This window comes from Ranitomeya variabilis, chromosome 6, assembly GCF_051348905.1.
Source record: "Ranitomeya variabilis isolate aRanVar5 chromosome 6, aRanVar5.hap1, whole genome shotgun sequence".
Classification (NCBI taxonomy): Eukaryota; Metazoa; Chordata; class Amphibia; order Anura; family Dendrobatidae; genus Ranitomeya; species Ranitomeya variabilis.
The window spans coordinates 201601969-201622101 of record NC_135237.1 but is presented as its reverse complement, the minus strand read 5'-3'; the positions used below and the strand labels follow the sequence as shown (position 1 = coordinate 201622101).

Sequence of the window (20133 nt, the reverse complement as noted above, 5' to 3'; positions counted from 1 at the left end):
ATTTTGGGGGGCTTTATTGCAAAGTAAATTTATGCTAAATAGTGCTGTATAGAATTATAGTATCAGACAGTAAAAAAGGGGTACACAGGCCTACAATGAGCAAACTTGGAGCAGGCAGATATATGAGGGCTGTCACGGAAATACCACACTGGCAAATTTGTGGCCTTTTAATTTTTTTTATGTTAAATAGTGCTGTATATAATTTCAGTAACAGACAGCAAAAAAAGTGGTCCTCCGGCCTACAATGACCAAAATTGGAGCACAGAGATATATGAGGGCTCTCACGGAAATACAACACTGGCAAATATGAGACCTTTTAATACTTTTGTATCCTAAATAGTGCTGTATATAATTTCAGCAACAGACAGCAAAAAAGTGGTCCTCTGGCCTACAATGACCAAACTTGGAGCACAGAGATATATGAGGGCTATCACGGAAATACCACACTGGCAAATATGTGGCCTTTTTTATATGCTATATACTGCTGTATAGAATTACAGTATCAGACAGCAAAAAAAGAGGTACACCGGCCTACAATGCCCAAACTTGGGGCACGCAGATATATGAGGGCTCTCACGGAAATACCACACTGGCAAATATGTGGCCTTTCAATATATTTTATGCTAAATAGTGCTGTATATAATTTCAGTAACAGACAGCAAAAAAAGTAGTCCTCTGGCCTACAATGACCAAACTTGGAGCACACAGATATGTGAGGGCTCTCACGGAAATACCACACTGGCAAATATGTTGTTAGGGCTGGCAGAACGAACTGAGTAAATATAGCGATAGTATAGGTGCATTCACAGCCTGGGGTCCACCGTGCAGGAGTGGAACCTGCTGCTAGTAAATTGTGGCACTATATGGCGGTACTACACCTGAATAGACATGGGTACTGTCACCCGGTCTGTTTAGGAGCGAACTCTGTTGCTTCACAGAGTCGCCAAGATTAAAGATAACGCTGTGCCCTGTTAGCATTCACAGGGCACAGCAATTGGATACTAGTGGGATCCCTGCAACTCACCCCCACTATGCTGGTGGTTGATCCCACTCTGACCCTCGGTGGCTTTTGATCCCGCGCCTGAGGACGCCCTGATTCAGATGCTGGGATCAGTTGAGTTGCCACGCTACACTGATGGATTGTTAGGAGACACTAAAGATAGACGCAGTATATTTTGTGCCTGGTGCTGAATGGCACTATCTGGCGCTAGACAGCTACAACACTCGCGAGCATTCAACAACTATAGGGATGGGAATGATTCGGAGCTTTCACCAGAACAGGCACACATCCACAAATACCGAATTATACTAGCGCATGGCATTGCGGCCATGCAAACCTTTTATAGAGGAAGCTCTCCAGGACCTTCCTAGTGGTCCAATAGGAGCAGCTACAGGACCTGAGCATGTGACCCCCGACCTCCAATGAAAGGTCATCCCTTGGGCATGTTCAGTAGAGGAAAGCAGGACTTAGACCCAGGAGCGCCTGCTCGCGCTGAACAGAGCTGGTTGCAATGGCTGGGCCTGGAAGTTCAGCAGTAACCAAGAGCACAGTATCTGACTGAGCCAGACACTGAGACTGACATCTCTGCTGAGCAGGCTCCACTGTGGCTGAAGAAGAATGGGAGACCGCAGCGGAGGTGGCTCGAGATTCCCCCTGTGCAGCAGTGGGAACTCGACACCTAACATTACCCCCCCTCCTTGGGCCTTGCTACGCTTGAAGGAAGCAATGAGCTGCGGAGCCTGAATGTGCTCAACAGGCTCCCAGGACCTGTCCTCTGGGCCATAGTGCTTCCAATCCTCCAAATAAAATTTTTTGCCACGTACCACCTTACACCCCAAGATAGCGTTCACCTCATAATCATCCGTAGATGAACCCGATGTCCCGGGACATGTGAACGGGCATAAGAAGAGACACATGAAAGGTGTCAGTGATACCTAGGCATGGAGGAAGGGCCAGACGGTAGACCACAGGGTTAACCTGTTCCAGGACCTTGAAGGGACAAAGTAGCGAGGTGCAAACTTAGTGGACTCAACTCGCATCCTGATGTTACGGGCGGAGAGACACACCAAGTCGCCAGGAGCAAAGGTCGGAGCAGGGCACCGATGTGCATCGACGGAGGAACTCATTCTCTCCTTGGAAGCCCGGATGGCATCGTGAGTGCGGTCCCAAATGTCACGTGCCTCCACAGCCCAGTCTACCACCCTGGAATTGGTGGAAGACACGGGCATTGGCACAGGAACCTGCTGATGCGGGCCATAGTTAAGGAGGAATGGGGTCTGTCCAGTGGAGTCAGCTACGCCGTTGTTTAGCGCAAACTCTGCCCATGGTAGCAAGGATCAGTGGCGTAACCAGGGGGGCAGCCGGGGCATATGCCCCGGGCGCAGCTGACAGGGGGGCACCAGCGGGCTGCCTGATGATGCGGCGGTCCAAGGAGGGGGTTGGCAGGGCTAGGGAGCGGGGGCTGTCTAATTATACTCACCTACTCCTGGCGTGGTCCCTACAGGTCCCTGGCTGCCCGGCACCCCGTCTTCTTCCTGTACTAAGCAGTCACATGGTACCGCTCATTACAGCAATGAATATGTGGCTCCACCTCTCATAGGGGTGGAGCCGCATATTCATTACTGTAATGAGCGGTAACGGTGACCGCTCAGTATAGGAAGAAGCAGCAGCGCCGGGGAAGCAGGGACTGCACCGCGCCAGGAGCAGGTGAGTATACGGGGAGGGGAGCGCAGCGCTGAGCAATATTCACCTGCTCCTCGTTCCAGCCGCCGGTCCGTCTTCTGCAGTGATGCTGAGGTCAGAGGATGCGATGACGTAGTTAGTGCGCGCCCTCTGCCTGAATGTCAGTGCAGAGGAGGTGGAAGATGGAGCGATGGCTGGAACGAGGAGCAGGTGAATATTGAAAGTACCGGGGGCCTGAGCGACGGAGAGGTGAGCATGTGATTTTTTTTTTATCGCAGCAGCAGCAATTGGGGCAAATATCTGTATGGGGCATCTTATGGGGCCATAACATTTGTGCAGCACTATATGGGGGCCATTACATTCGTGCAGCACTATATGGGGGCCATAATGTTTGTGCAGCACTATATGGGGGCCATAATGTTTGAGCAGCACTATATAGGGGCCATAACATTTGTGCAGCACTACATGGGTGCCATAATGTTTGTGCAGCACTATATGGGGGCCATAACATTTGTGCAGCACTATATGGGTCCATAACGTTTGTGCAGCACTATATGGGACCATAACGTTTGTGCAGCACTATATGGGGGCCATAACCTTTGTGCAGCACTATATGGGTGCCATAACCTTTGTGCAGCACTATATGGGGGCCAGAACCTTTGTGCAGCACTATGACGGGGCCAGTGTCTGTATGGAGCATCAATGGGGCCATAACATTTGTGCAGCACTATATGGGGGCCATAACCTTTGTGCAGCACTATATGGGGGCCATAACCTTTGTGCAGCACTATATGGTGGCCAGAACCTTTGTGCAGCACTATAACGGGGCGTGTGTCTGTATGGAGCATCTATGGGGCCATAACATTTGTGCAGCACTATAACGGGGCAAGTGTCTGTATGGAGCATCTATGGGGCCATAACATTTGTGCAGCACTATATGGGGAAAGTGTCTATATGGAGCATCTTATGGGGCCATAACGTTGGTGCAGCACTATATGGTGCAAGTGTCTGTATGGAGCATCTTATGGGGCCATAATGTTTGTGCAGCACTATATGGGGCAAGTGTCTGTATAGAGCATCTTATGGGGCCATAAGCTTTGTGCAGCACTATATGGGGGCCAGAACCTTTGTGCAGCACTATAACGGGGCAAGTGTCTGTATGGAGCATCTATGAGGCCATAACATTTGTGCAGCAATATAATCGGGCATGTGTCTGTATGGAGCATCGATGGGGCTATAACATTTGTGCAGCACTATATGGGGGCCATAACCTTTGTGCAGCACTATATGGGGGCCAGAACCTTTGTGCAGCACTATAACGGGGCAAGTGTCTGTATGGAGCATCTATGGGGCCATAACATTTGTGCAGCACTATAACGGGGCAAGTGTCTGTATGGAGCATCTTATGGGGCCCTAACGTTTGTGCAGCACTATATGGGGGCCATAACCTTTGTGCAGCACTATATGGGGGCCAGAACCTTTGTGCAGCACTATATGGGGCCAGAACCTTTGTGCAGCACTATAACGGGGCAAGTGTCTGTATGGAGCATCTATGGGGCCATAACATTTGTGCAGTACTATATGGGGCAAGTGTCTGTATGGAGCATCTTATGGGGCTATAACGTTTGTGCAGCACTATATGGGGCAAGTGTCTGTATGGAGCACCTTATGGGGCCATAATGTTTGTGCAGCACTATATGGGGCAAGTGTCTGTATGGGGCATCTTATGGGGCCATAACGTTTGTGCAGCACTATATGGGGCAAGTGTCTGTATGGAGCATCTTATGGGGCCATAACGTTTGTACAGCACTATATGGGGCAAGTGTCTGTATAGAGCATCTTATGGGGCCATAATGTTTGTGCAGCACTATATGGGGCAAGTGTCTGTATGGGGCATCTTATGGGGCCATAACGTTTGTCCAGCACTATATGGGGCAAGTGTCTGTATGGAGCATCTCATGGGGCCATAACGTTTGTGCAGCACTATATGGGGCAAGGATCTGTACAGAGCATCTTATGGGGCCATAATGTTTGTGCAGCACTATATGGGGCAAGTGTCTGTATAGAGCGTCTTATGGGGCCATAATGTTTGTGCAGCACTATATGGGGCAAGTGTCTGTATGGAGCATCTCATGGGGCCATAACGTTTGTGCAGCACTATATGGGGCAAGGATCTGTACAGAGCATCTTATGGGGCCATAACGTTTGTGCAGCACTATATGGGGAAAATATCTTTATGGAGCAACTTATGGGGCCATAATCAACGTTCCTGCAGCACTGTATTGGGCAAATGTGTCTATGGAGCATCTTTTGGGGCCATTATTAACCTTTATGCAGGATTACCGTATATACTCGAGTATAAGCCGACCCGAGCATAAGCCGACCCCCCTAATTTTGCCACAAAAAACTGGGAAAACTTATTGACTCGAGTATAAGCCTAGGGTGGAAAATGCTCCATACAGTTCATTATGGCCTCATAGATGCTCGACATAAAGCTGTGCCACATATAATGCTCTGCACAGTTCATTATGGCCCCATAGATGCTCCATAGAAAGCTGTGCCATATACAATGCTCTGCACCTTTGATTATGGTCCCATAGATAGCTGTGCTATATATTACCTCTGCACCTTTGATTATGGCCCCATAGATAGCTGTGCCTTATATAATGCTCTGCACCTTTGATTATGGCCCCATAGATAGCTGTGCCATATATAATGCTCTGCACCTTTGATTATGGCCCCATAGATAGCTGTGCCATATATAATGCTCTGCACCTTTGATTATGGCCCCATAGATAGCTGTGCCATATATAATGCCCTGCACCTTTGACCTTTGATTATGGCCCCATAGATGCTCCACATAAAGCTGTGCCTTATATAATGCCCTGCACCTTTGACCTTTGATTATGGCCCCATAGATGCTCCACATAAAGCTGTGCCTTATATATAGTGCTCTGCACCGTTGCCCCATAGATGCTCCACATAAAGCTGTGCCTTATATATAGTGCTCTGCACCGTTGCCCCATAGATGCTCCACATAAAGCTGTGCCTTATATATAGTGCTCTGCACCGTTGCCCCATAGATGCTCCACATAAAGCTGTGCCTTATATATAGTGCTCTGCACCGTTGCCCCATAGATGCTCCACATAAAGCTGTGCCTTATATATAGTGCTCTGCACCGTTGCCCCATAGATGCTCCACATAAAACTGTGCCATTGCTGCTGCTGCTGCAATAAAAAAACCAAAACACATACTCACCTCTCTTGCTTGCAGCTCCTCAGCGTCCCGTCCCGGCGTCTCTCTGCACTGACTGATCAGGCAGAGGGCGGCGCGCACACTATATGCGTCATCGCGCGCTCTGACCTGAACAGTCAGAACAAGAGGACGCGAAGACTGAGCGGCGCCCGGCGTGTGGAACGAGGGAAGGTAAATATGTAATACTTACCTGCTCCCGGTGTCCCGCTCCTTCCCCCGGACAGCTGGTCTTCGGTGCCGCAGCCTCTTCCTCTGTCAGCGGTCACCGGCACCGCTCATTAGAGAAATGAATTATGCGGCTCCGCCCCTATGGGAGGTGGAGCAGCCTATTCATTTCTCTAATGAGCGGTCCCATGTGACCGCTGAACAGGGGAAGAGCTGCGGCACCGAAGACCGTGGGACGGGCAGGGGGAGCGCCAGGAGCCCCGGAAGCAGGTAAGTATGCCTCAGCGCCCTCTCCCCCTTACCCGCGGACCGTGACTCGAGTATAAGCCGAGGGGGCACTTTCAGCCCAAAAATTTGGGCTGAAAATCTCGGCTTATACTCGAGTATATACGGCATATGGGGCTCCTGATTCAATATGGATATTCAAAAACACTTAACCTATTGAAGTCTCAATTAATTTTACTTTTATGGGTATCTATTTTAACATTATGGATATTCAGGAATGTACCTTGGCTTGGTCATACAGTTTCAATAGAGTTAAGGTTCAAATGGGGGAGGTTTTGGGGGGGACGACAAACTGATCCGTTGCCCTGGGTGAAGGAAAGGCTAGATACACCTCTGTGTGAGGGAGTCACCCCTGTATGCGGGAGGTCCGGGGCCAAGGGAGTTTGGGACTAAGTCTCCTGAGGAACCCATGCAGGTGGGTGCAGCAAATCACTCTGGAAAATTGCTGTTTGGCGCAAGGGGGAGCAATGTGTACCCCGAGTCGTGACACTACCCTCACCTATTGTATCCTCACCTATACTTTGTAGACTGTGATCCCTCACAGGCAGGGTCCTCTGTTCTCCAGTAGCAGTCGATGACTTGCATTGTTTAAGATTATTGTACTTGTTTTTATTAAGTTTACCATTTTCACATAACTGGTGGTATAATAATAAATAATAAAACCGCTGTGCGGCTGCCAAAGAAAGGGAGTCGTGTGGACTGTACAGGAACTGAAGTTTTAAAAAAACTGTGCAATTATAATATTTCTACTCTGTGAAATTGATGTGTGTCAATAATTTGGGGAAATGTTTGTACTCCAAGTTGGATCTCGTTCATGTGTGTTGCCCGTAGAGGTAGGGTTCCCAGACCGGCAGGCCTGCAATTACTTTCAGTCAACTACTTGTGTTACGAAAATTAATTTTTACAACATTTGTGGTATACCAAGCTGATATTTGTGCCACCTGGGTGTGGCTGATCAAAAATCTTAAGATGTTGCATGAAGTATCAGGGCTCCCAGCACAGCAGGCTCACACTGGTCCCTCACCCACCTTGTATTAATTGAAACTTCAGTTTAAAGCTGTAAATGCTGATTCTGACCCTGATACCTCACGCATGACTCGTGGCTGACTGCTTCTGTGCCATTATAAAATGTTCTACTGTGGGTCAATTGATCAGTAAGCAACCTGTGTAACTTTCCTTACATTTTTCTACCAATAGTACAATATGAAACTGATGTTTGTGCCATCTTAGTGTGGCTGTTTAAAAAAAAAATGGAGGAGGTGTTGCATCAGGTATAAGGTCTCCCAGCTAAAAGGCTTACACCGCTCCCGTAACATCCAGTTCCTCACTGAAACTTCAATTACAAGCTGTAAATGCTGGGTCAGGCCCTGATATTTCATTCATGGCCTATGGCTGACTGCTGCTGTGCCATTGAGAAGCTTTTTGTCACCCCTTAGGCCAGAGTCAGACCTGACATTTAAAATTACGGTCCATTTTTTATGGGCCTAAAACGCAGAAATGTTCCCTGAACAGTGATCCGTATGTCATTCGTTAGCAAGGTGTGGCTGTGTATTTTACGCATGTAATTCTCCGTATGTCATCCGTATTGCATCCGTATAGCGTTTTTTTTTCTCGCACCCTTCCAAAATGGACATTTAACAGTTTTGAAGCCTGAAATTAATTTAAATCATCATCAGCGACCCTATTTATTGCCTCTACAACAGGTGCCAGCCTCCAATCTGGCCATTTTGTTGCTGTGCTTGTATTGGTGTATTGGTGGTTTGTTGGCAACATGTCAGACCTACTTCATTTCACCCCAACTGAGCGTGTTCTATACAACTGGGTTTTGTCATGCCGCTTTGGCAAGCCATACCCTGTGATAGTGGATCCGAGGAGGAGGAGATGAATGTGGGTGCATCCGCTTTTGAGGCAACGCCTCACTAAAGGCCATTTCCACCATCTCTATGCATCTCTGAGGACACATCCCGACAAGTTTTCCCAATATTGTCACATGATCCTTGCCATGTTTGAAATTTTGTTAGAGACAGTGCGCCCTGGTATAACCTATCAGGACACCAGGATGCGTAAATGTGTGTCTGCAGAGGAGCTTCTTCTCCTTACGTTACGTTATGTATTCCTCCTCCTCACATACTCTATGTCGATGATGTGTCTCTAATAAATGTGTTATTTAGTTCTGCTTATCAGCTGATGTTAATTATGGTGCTTGAACCCTCTAGGTTCAAGTAACATATTGTAATCCGATTTCTTAGATTTTATTCTTCTTCTCGGCATTTTCAGCAATTAATGCGACCCGAACCGCTCGGTGCAGAGACCCCGTTCAGGGGGCATTTCGAAGCCCTCGGTGGGGACAGGTGTGCTTTGTATTTTTGGAGTCGATCCGATTTGTCGTTTTTTAAAAAATTGCATTTAAAAAAAAAAATTCCCATAGGAATTAATGGCGACCTTTCCATGACCCCCAACTTGACCTTCCAAAGATGGCAGCTATGCAAATGTACGGTGTCCATTTTAGGACATGATCATTTATCAAAGTCAAACATCAGAATAACGTGACTATGACACCCGACACCCTCCGGTCCCGTGTGTGAAAAGTAAGTGCACCCTCCGGTCCCATGTGTGAAAAGTAAGTGCACCCTCCGGTCCCGTGTGTGAAAAGTAAGTGCCCCCCGGTCCCGGGTGTGAAAAGTAAGTGCCCCCCGGTCCCGGGTGTGAAAAGTAAGTGCGACCCGGTCCCGGGTGTGAAAAGTAAGTGTCCCCCCCGGTCCCGGGTGTGAAAAGTAAGTGCCCCCCAGTCCCGGGTGTGAAAAGAAAGTGCCCCCGGTCCCGGGTGTGAAAAGTAAGTGCCCGCCGTCACATGTGTGAAAAGTAAGTGCACCCCCGGTCCATGTGTGAAAAGTAAGTGCAACCCCGGTCCCGTGTGTGAAAAGCAAGTGCAACCCCGGTCCCGGCTGTGAAAAGTAAGTGCCCCCGGTCCAGTGTGTGAAAAGTAAGTGCACTCCCGGTCCCGTGTGTGAAAAGTAAGTGCACCCCTGGTCCCATGTGTGAAAAGTAAGTGCACCCCCGGTCCCATGTGTGAAAAGTAAGTGCACCCCCGATCCCGTGTGTGAAAAGTAAGTGCACTCCCGGTCCCGTGTGTGAAAAGTAAGTGCACCCCCAGTCTCGTGTGTGAAAAGTAAGTGCACCCCCGGTCCCGTGTGTGAAAAGTAAGTGCACCCCCGTTCCCGTGTGTGAAAAGTAAGTGCACCCCCAATCCCGTGTGTGAAAAGTAAGTGCACCCCTGGTCCCATGTGTGAAAAGTAAGTGCACCCCCGGTCCCGTGTGTGAAAAGTAAGTGCACCCCCGGTCCCGTGTGTGAAAAGTAAGTGCACTCCCGGTCCCGTGTGTGAAAAGTAAGTACACCCCCAGTCTCGTGTGTGAAAAGTAAGTGCACCCCCGGTCCCGTGTGTGAAAAGTAAGTGCACCCCCGTTCCCGTGTGTGTAAAGTAAGTGCCCCCCCCCGGTCCTGTGTGTGAAAAGTGCTGCTGTAAAGCTGGCAGCGCTGTTCAAGCACCATGTATTTCCTTCAGGAAATGCCCAACTAGTTTATTATTAATATATGTAAAATCTCTACTAATTAGTACTGAGAATATGTTCTTAATGTTAAATTCACATAGCCAGTGTTAATTTTTTATTGTACTGCTAGCCTGGCTTGTTAGTTCCATACAGTACTTGTGGTCTATATGAATGTTCTAAATCATTCAAACATTTTAAATTCTTTTGTGCTTTCAGCTTCCTGACAACTGGACTTTCATATGCAACCCTCCATCATGAATTTTTGATTGGGAGGTCTACAAGCTCAGGCATAGTCCGATCTACCTGCTCTGAAATCTGGTCCAGATTTCATTAAGTGGTCATGCCTGTGCCCAAGATCGAAGTCTGGTTGCAGATTGCCTGGGGATTTGAGGAGCATTGCCAATTTCCAAATTGTATTGGAGCCCTTGATGGAAAACACATCCGTGTGCGTAAGCCGCCGAACTCAGGGTCCCAATTCTATAATTATAAGCAATATTTTTCTGTAGTGTTGTTGGCTCTGGTTGACAGTCAGTACAGGTTTATAATTGTAGACATTGGGGCCTATGGGAGAACTGGAGACTCTAGAGTCTTAAATTCTTCCATTATGGGTTGGCAGCTGAGCAATAACCAGTTGGACCTACCGCCCCCACGTCAGCTTCCAGGCAACAATCAAGAATCTGTGCCGTATGTCCTTGTTGCAGATGAGGCCTTTCAGTTAACCAGGCATGTAATGAGGCCATATCCCCATCGAAACCTGGACCACCGGCATAGGATATTTAACTTGCATCTATCACGTGCACGGCGACTGGTGGAGTGCACGTTTGGCATTCTTTGTGCCAAATGGCGGGTCCTCCAGGCAGCCATTCAGCTGAGTGAAGCAAACGTAAATGGGGTCATCAAAGAATGTGTGGTCCTACATAATTTCACCCGACTTCATGAATGCTCCTCATCTGATGGTGCTGAAGGTGTGTTGGGCAATGTGGGTAGGCCTAGACCACATGTCATCCCTCAGCGTCGTCCGCTTTCAGGACTGAAAGTACGTGATTTCTTCACTAATTATTTTGTGACACCTCAGGGTGCTACTCCCTGGCAAGAGTATGCTGTATCTATGTTATAAGTTTAACATTTTTGTGTATATAAGTATCCTTTTTCATTTAAGTTGTGTGTGTTCATTTGATTTATGTAATAGATGGTTTTGTTTTTAATCTTGTATGTTGTATTAATTATTGTAAGAAGAGATAAAAATTGAACCTGTCACCCCAAAAATCGATGATGACGAGGTAAGCCCACCGTCATCAGGGGCTTATCTACAGCATTCTGTAGTGCTGTAGATAAGCCCCCGATGTTACCTTAAAGAGGAGAAAAAGAGGTTAGATTATACTCACCCAGGGGCGGTCCCGCTGGGGTCAGGTCCGATGGGCGTCTCAGGTCCGCTCCGGCTCCTCCTATCTTTATTCCATGACGTCCATGGCAGCTCCGGCGCAGGCGTACTTTGTCTGCCCTGTTGAGGGCAGAGCAAAGTACTGTAGTGCGCAGGCATCGGGCCTCTCTGACCTTTCTGGCACCTGCGCACTGCAATACTTTGCTCTACCCTCAACTGCGCCGGAGCCGCGGCGTGAAGACCAGAAGAGGACGTCATGGAATGAAGATGGGAGGCGCTGGACCGGACTGCGACGCCCATCGGAGCGGGACCGCCCCTGGGTGAGTATAATCTAACGTCTTTTTCTCCTCTTTCAGGTAACATCGGCGGCTTATCTACAGCATTACAGAATGCTGTAGATAAGCCCCTGATGACGGTGAGCTTATCTCACCATCGATTTTGGGGGTGACAGGTTCCCTTTAACTTTTTTATAAATCCAAAACAGAATATTTAGTAAGCTAAACCATATTGAACTCATATGGCTTTTCTGGCCATAGAAATATGGCCATAACCATTTTTAACATGTACTCAAACATAACAAGCAGAAAAACATTTTATTTTGCAACAGCAAAATCAAAATACAAAAAGAAAATTAAAGATTTTGATAACTTGGTGGAGGTGATGGCAGCAGTCCAGCCTATCTCTCTTGCTGGCTTTGTTGGCCAAATTGTCCTTCACCCTGTGTGGGTGCATAATCTTGGCCATGCTGTATGTTTTTGCCATGGTCAGATTGCTGAGTAGCAAAGTGACCATATGGATATTGGAGATAAGACTCCTGGGGATTGTGGAACCCACGTGACTCATACCCCCCAATATGGCCATGTTGTCCAAACCCAGGTTGGGACCAGCCTCCAACACTGGGTCTGTACAAGTGGCCATATTGGCCAGGTTGGTTATATGATGCCATTTGAGCCTGTTGTGGCCATGATTGTTTTTTGGGGGGAATGGGTTGAAGTGTAGGCACCTGTGGAGGAGGTGCATCAGATCCCTGTTGAGCATGCACTTATGGGTTGGTTGAAGTCTTATCAGGTTATGGGGTGACAGCTGCTAGCTCTCCAAGAATTCAAAGACCTCATATAGGGTATTAGGGTGTATGCATGCATCAATAAGGATCTGAATGCACCCTCTCACACGTAGCCTCACCTCATGGGGTAGGAGACGAAGGTACCGGGCCAGACTGTGGGAGTATGCCTCCTCACCCTCATCCTGGGCAGCCCCTAGCTAAGTAATTCAGAACCCCCGTGTCAACATGCCTCCTGATATCTGAGGCAGGGTACTCTGGCCTTCGTCGCCCATGGCGGGATATGACAGCAGGCTGTGGGGAGTCCTCCAGAGGAACAGTAGGCCTGCTGCTGTTGCATGGATCTTCCAGGCTGACGGGTGCTGGTGCAGCTGCTGTTGCTGGTGCAGCTATTGGTGCTGGTGCAGGTGGACCTACTGGTGCTGTTGCAGGAGGAGCTTGTGGGATGCAGCTGGAAGGCTGAGAAGATGGGCCAGCCACCTCTTCACCTTCCCCGACCGGATCTATAATGGCCTCAGAATCCGACCCTGTCTCCCTCTCAGTGAGGTTGGACTGAGTTCTCTTAGGAAATTTTTTAAGAAAAATAAAATTATAAGACATATGACCATAAAATACATACAGTATGTGTAATGTGGTGTGATGCATGAACTTACGGTCTGAGATCAATACTGGGATCGAGAAATGCCAGGCAGTCATAATAAATATATTTCCGCTTTGTTGGTGTGGAATCACCACTCCTGGCCTGCTGCCGACGTTCTCACCTATATTGATCATGGATGCTGCGCCAGTGTCTCATAACATCTTCCATTACAATGACAGACAATAAAATAATGTATAAGGACATTGCGCACAGTGGATCAACAATTTTATTGAGATTTGATATAGTCATGTGGCCTAGTAAGCTGTATTTTTTAAACATAATCTTATATAATAATAATAATAATAATAATAATAATAGGATAAAAAACCTCATACTAGGATTTAAGGGAATAGTGTGAAAATGTGTTATTTAGTGTAGTTAATAATATTATTTTCAAAACATGAGTAAATTTACTTATTTGTTGCTGTCCCTCACGTGGCCGGTCTGCAAAATCAGAAAAATGTAGGCCACAGATCCTCCTTCATGCCACCTCTTTTCTGGTCTGGTGTGAGTAGTGTGCATCCCTTTGGTCCCATAGCTCTGGCCTTTCTTGGACCAGAACAAGAAGCATCTCGACATTGATGAAGGAAGACATGCTGCAGGACTCCTTGGAGGCGTTCTTCGGGGATGTCTGGAGCCATATTTGAGCTAATTAGCATGTCTAAGCTTCCTGATAATGGCTTGGCCCATTTCCTGTCACCTAGAAAAGTCTTGCGTATTTCTCGCAAGTCACACGTATGGTCCGTGTGTAATCCGTATTTTTCTCTCCCCCATAGACTTGCATTGGCATATTTTTGGAGGAATACGCTGACAATCGCAGAATGCTGTGATTTTCTCAGCCCGTAAAATATGTCCAAGAAATATACGGCTGATGGAAGCTGCCCCATAGAGAAACATTGGTCCGTGTGCAATGTGTCGTTTTTGCACCTCTCCCTCATCCGTATTTCTCTCGAGTCTGAATCCGGCCTTATGATGTTGTCTATGCATTTTGTTTTGCCTCCCATTGAATCTACTGGGGTTCAGGTATGTTCAGCAACCTGTTTGGCAAACTGTTCGGCAAATGGTGGTCCTTTCGGCAAATCCGAATTGAACTGAAACTTGAAAGGTTCGATCATCTCTTGTCCTAACGATTTTTCAGTGAAAATCTAGCCTTCTGACTTGCCTCTCAAACACAGTTTTATCACAAATGATTTGGAGCAGCTAATTAGACCTCGTGGCTGTACCCCAATATTAGGTCTAATGATTTTTAAGTGGAAATCTGGCCTTCTGATTTGCCACTAAAACACGGTTTTATCACTAATGATTTGGAGTAGCTAATTGTGCATCGTGGCTGCATCCCTATATTAGACCTAATGATTTTTTAAGTGGAAATCTGACCTTCTGATTTGCTACTGAAACACAGTTTTATCACAAACAATTTGGAGTAGCTAATAGGGCCTCATGGCTGCACCCCAATACTAGGCTTAATAATTTTTAAGTTGAAATCTGGCCTTCTGATTTGCTACTGAAACACAGTTTTAGCACAAACAATTTGGAGTACCTAATTGGCCCTCCAGGCTGCACCCCAATTTTAGGCCTAACAATTTTTAAGTGAAAATCTTTCCTTCTGATTTGCCACTGAGTTTTAGCACAAACAATTTTGAGTAACAAATGGGGCTTCCAGAGACTGCCACACAGTTTTTACACAATCTACGTCAATGCTGGAAAATCGATTTTACACATGACAGGATCCTATCTATTTAACTGACAAGTTCACTTTTAGCAGCAGCACTAGCGCAGGAGCGTCCTTTCTGCACTATGAACTGTGACACAGACAATGGCACCAGCAAAACAAGATGTACGCTTTTTATATGGCAAGGGACATGTGACTTTGGCAGCCAATCACAGAAGACCTTGTATCATGATGTTGTGGATGGTTTCTGTGCCCTAATTGGCTGCCGGAATCAACACACAAACTTGAGGGGAAAAAAAACGTGTGCTGCTCCTGTAACCTCTCCACATGCTCTTCTGCCCTCTCCACACCCCCACCCCACATCACACATGTCCCCCCACTCATCATACAGCACTACTATCCTGGGCAAAGTAATAACAAAAACATTAGAGGAAACTGTCACGATTTCCACTCTGTTTCTGTCTTTTTGTTACATTGTGTCGGGGCTGTCAGTCTGGGTCGGGTCTGCTCCTGTTTCGATGCAACCAGAGGCCATTTATTGTGTTGTTGTAGATGCTTCTGAGTTCTTGGTGGGGGCTGTATTGTCTCAACATCCTGAGACTTTAAGTAGCCTGTGACCATGTGCCTAAAAAAATTTCTACTGCTGAGAAAAACTATGATGTGGGTAATCAGGAGTTGCTTGCGGTCAAGTCGGCCTTTGAAGAGTGGAGGCATTTTTTGTAGGGAGCTGTTCATCCAGTCACTGTTGCGATGGATCACAAAAATTTTGCTTATATTAAATCTGCCAAGCAGTTGACACCTAGACAGGCCCGATGGTCTTTGTTTTTTTCATGACTCAATTTTTCTATTACGTTCAGACCAGGGTCTAAGGACGTGAAGGCAGATGTCCTGTCTCATAGTCTTGATTCTGTGTCTCCTCCAGAACCTCCTTCCTCCATTCTTCCTCAGGGTGTTGTTGTGACATGGTTTCCACTGAGCTGGAAGCTGAGATCCGTACTGCTCAGTCCTTGGCTCCTTCCAATACCCCTGAATGCAAGCTGTTTGTCCCTGTGTATCTTAGATTACACCTTTTGCAAGAATTTCATGATTCTGTGTTGAGTAGTCATCCTGGGGTCACTGCCACCCAGAAGGCAGTTGCTTGACTGATTTGTTTGTCCGCTATGCATAAGGATATTAGATATTTTGTGTCTGCTTTTGAAACTTGTGCAAGCACCAAAGTATAGCATTTCCGGCCAGCCTGGGAATTGGCTCCTTCACCAATTCCGGAAAGACCATGGACTCATTTGTCCATGGCTTTCATTTCAGATTAACCGCTGTCTGGGGTGATGACTGCTATTTGGGTGGTAGTCGATTGCTTCAGCAAACAAGCTCATTTCGTCCCATTATCTGGATTACTCAATGCTGAAACTCTCTCTAAACAGTTTAATATTCATGTGGTAGTATTGCATGGGATTCCTCTAAATATTATATCTGATAGGGGTGTATAATTTCTCTTTAGATTTTGTAGTGATTTCTGCAGTAAACTGGGGATTGATTTGTCCTTTTCCATGGCTTATCATCCTGAGACTAAAGGTCAGACAGAGAAAACAAATCAGTCTTTGGAGCAAATTGTAAGATATTTTGTCATGATCAGGAGAATTGGTCATCATTTCTTCCTCTGGCTGAGTTTGCCTTTAACAGTTGGGTTAATCAGTCCACGGGGACCTCAACGTTTTTCAGTTATTACAGGTTTCATCCTCATTTTGGTGAGTATTCCAGGATAAGTTCTAGGTGTCCTGGAGTGGATGTCACCATTCAAGAGCTGGGGGATGTTTGGAGGAGGGTTAAAAAGAACATTGGGGTGGCTCAGCATCGGCAGAAGTGGAAGGCCGATAGGAGGCGCTCCTTAGGGGTCGCCTTCAAAGTGGGAGATAAGGTATGGCTTTCCTCTAAGAATATTAAGTTGAAGGTGCCCTTGCTAAAGTTGGGTCCTAGATTCATTGGTCTGTATGAAATTCTGGAGATGGTCAATCCAGTTGCCTTCCAGTTAAAGCTCACTCGGTCTTTCCGGATTTCTAATGTCTTCCATAAATTGTTGTTGAAGGAATTTATTCCCCCTATTCTGTCATCTTTGCCCTCACGTCCTCTGGTTTCTATTGAGGGAAGCTTGGAATATGAGGTGCAAAGGGTCATTGATTCCTGAATGGTCCGGAATTCCCTTCAATACCTGGTACATTGGAAAGGGTATGGACTTGAGGAACGATCCTGGGTTCTAGCTCATTCTGTAAGGGATGATTGGTTGGTCCAGGCCTTTAATTGGAGGTTTCCTGGGAAACCTGGGGGTCCGGTGGCCCCCCTAGAAGAGGGGGTACTGTCATGATATCCACTCTGATTCTGTCTTTTTGTTACTTTGTTTCGGGGTTGTCAGTCTGTTCTGGGTCTGTGCTGCAGTCACCTGTGTTCATTTTCCTTAATCAGGCTTCTACAAAAGCATGCTAGTTCCTTCCCCCAGTGTCAATCGTACACTTGCTGTTGCCTGTGGAACATTGATCCCTCTGCATTCTGTGCCTGACCATGCTTGACTTGATTATCTTCCTGGACTCTGACCCTTTGCTTGTGACCTGACTTTGCTTGTGCCTGCTCCCTATGTCTGTTTTGTCTCTGGCTTTCCTGACCTTGGCTTGTGTATTGGACTTCTTCTCTAACTTCCTTTTATCATACTGCACCATTTCCTGGACTTGAGCTTGGATTGTTTGACCTCCCTTTGCTTACAGTAAGTAGTATATATATTTACCAATGTAACTCGCATCACAGAAAAGCAATGATTTACCGTGACCGAATGTTGCTGACTTTGATTAAAAATGCTTGTGAAAGCGAACATGAATCCGAATGTGATATTTTCACGCTGAATTTGAATTTGGCAAAATGGTTTCCGATCACGTTCACTCATTTCTAATGTGGGATCTCGATAGACAAGAAAATAATAGATCTTCTGCTCACACTTATGTTCCTAATGATTTTCTTTTTGACTAATCAGTCCTTAGTAGTGTTGAGCATTCCGATACCGCAAGTATCGGGTATCGGCCTATACTTGCGGGTATCGGAATTCCGATACCGAGATCCGATACTTTTGTGGTATCGGGTATCGGTATCGAAACAACATTAATGTGTAAAATAAAGAATTAAAATAAAAAACATTGCTATACTCACCTCTCCGACGCAGCCTGGACCTCACCGAGGGAACCGGCAGCGTTCTTTGCTTAAAATGCGCGTGTTTACTTCCTTCCGTGACGTCACGGCTTCTGATTGGTCGCATGCCACCCATGTGGCCGCGACGCGACCAATCACAGCAAGCCGTGACGTAATTTTCAGGTCCTCAATGCCTAATTCTAGGCATTCATGATTTTAAAATTACGTTCCGGCTTGTGATTGGTTGCGTCGTGGTCACATGGGCGATGCGAGCAATCACAAGCCGTGACGTCACGGGAGGCAGGAAACGCGCGCATTTTAAAATTACGTCACGGCTTGTGATTGGTTGCGTGCCGCCCATATGACCGCGACGCGACCAATCACAGCAAGCCGTGACGTAATTTCAGGTCCTGAATGCCTAATTCTGCATTCAGGACCTGAAAATTACGTCACGGCTTGGTGTGATTGGTCGCGTCGCGGTCACATGGGCGGCACGCAACCAATCACAAGCCGTGACGTAATTTTAAAATGCGCGCCTTTCCTGCCTCCCGTGACGTCACGGCTTGTGATTGGTCGCGTCGCCCATGTGACCGCGACGCGACCAATCACAAGCCGGAACGTAATTTTAAAATCATGAATGCCTAGAATTAGGCATTGAGGACCTGAAAATTACGTCACGGCTTGCTGTGATTGGTCGCGTCGCGGCCACATGGGCAGCACGCGACCAATCAGAAGCCGTGACGTCACGGAAGGAAGTAAACGCGCGCATTTTAAGCAAAGAACGCTGCCGGTTCCCTCGGTGAGGTCCAGGCTGCGTCGGAGAGGTGAGTATAGCAATATTTTTTATTTTAATTCTTTATTTTACACATTGATATGGATCCCAGGGCCTGAAGGAGAGTTTCCTCTCCTTCAGACCCTGGGAACCATCAGGGATACCGTCCGATACTTGAGTCCCATTGACTTGTATTGGTATCGGGTATCGGTATCGGATTACATCCGATACTTTGCCGGTATCGGCCGATACTTTCCGATACCAATACTTTCAAGTATCGGACGGTATCGCTCAACACTAGTCCTTAGTTTAATAATATTAGGGAAATCATTAGAAAACACAAACAGTGGCATGTAACAGTTTGGGCAACCCTATTCAAAATTACTGTTATTGTGAACAGTAAGGCAAGTTGATGATGAAATGATCTCTAAAAGGGCTAAAGTTAAAGATGGCACATTTCCTTTGTAAATTAGGCAAAAACATTTGCATTTTAAAAATTACGAGAAGGAAACTCTGCCAATGCAAGAGTTCAGGGAGAGTTTTGTCCTAAGATAACTTTGTCCAAGGTTTCATACCTTAATTAGCCTGTTAGGGTAATGGCTTGTTCACTATCATTGTTAAGAAAGGCCAGGTGATGCAATTTTCTTAGCTTTATAAAAACCCAGCCTCTTCAAACTTTGTGACAGAAAATAGCAGCTATGGGTAATTCTAAGAAGCTGCCTAGGTCTCTGAAAATTGCAAACAAAGCAGGAAAAGGCTATAAAAAGATAGCAAAGTATTTTCAAGTTGCTCTTCCTTAGTTGGAAATGTAATTAAGAAATAGTAGCTAACAGTAACAGTAACTGGAGGTCAAGATAAGGTCTGGAAGACCAAACAAAATTTCAGTGCGAGCTGCTCGTAGGATTGCTAAGAGGCGGATCAGAACCCCCGCTTGACTGCAAAAGACCTTCAGAAAGATTTAACAGACATTGAATTTGAGGTACTTTGTTCTACTGTTCACACATGGTCACTGTATAGAAAAAAAACAAAGACAGAAACATAATGAATAAATACCCTGCTGTAAATAAATAAACAGCATAGTGCTTGAAAATAATATACGGTACTTAGTTAAAATGTTTTCTGATAAAAAAATGTTAAGGCCATGCCACCTCTTCATGGTGACTGAAAAAAATCCAGGTATGAACTGGGATATAAACTGTTGTGCATGAAGCGTTCACACATGGGCCCTGAACCGAGAAAAACAAAGACAGATAGATAATAATTAACCCCTTTCTGACATCGGACGTACTATCCCGTCGAGGTGGGGTGGGCCCGTATGACCACCGACGGGATAGTACGTCCAGCGCGATCGGCCGCGCTCATGGGGGGAGCGTGGCCGATCACGGCCGGGTGTCAGCTGACTATCGCAGCTGACATCCGGCACTATCTGCCAGGAGTAATCACGGACCGCCCCCGGCACATTAACCCTCGGCACACTGCGATCAAACATGATCGCAGTGTTC

At 46.6% G+C, this 20133-nt stretch overlaps 1 protein-coding gene across 1 annotated transcript in view; it reads right to left on the bottom strand.

The window, feature by feature from the left end:
- LOC143783248 (uncharacterized) overlaps nucleotides 1-17399 on the bottom strand; it is a 123089-nt gene extending 105690 nt beyond the window's left edge. Inside the window, exon 1 of the mRNA XM_077271664.1 lies at nucleotides 17244-17399. Coding sequence (XP_077127779.1) covers nucleotides 17244-17399 — 156 coding nt within the window. The remainder of the gene's footprint in view (nucleotides 1-17243) is intronic.
- Nucleotides 17400-20133: the final 2734 nt, after the last annotated feature.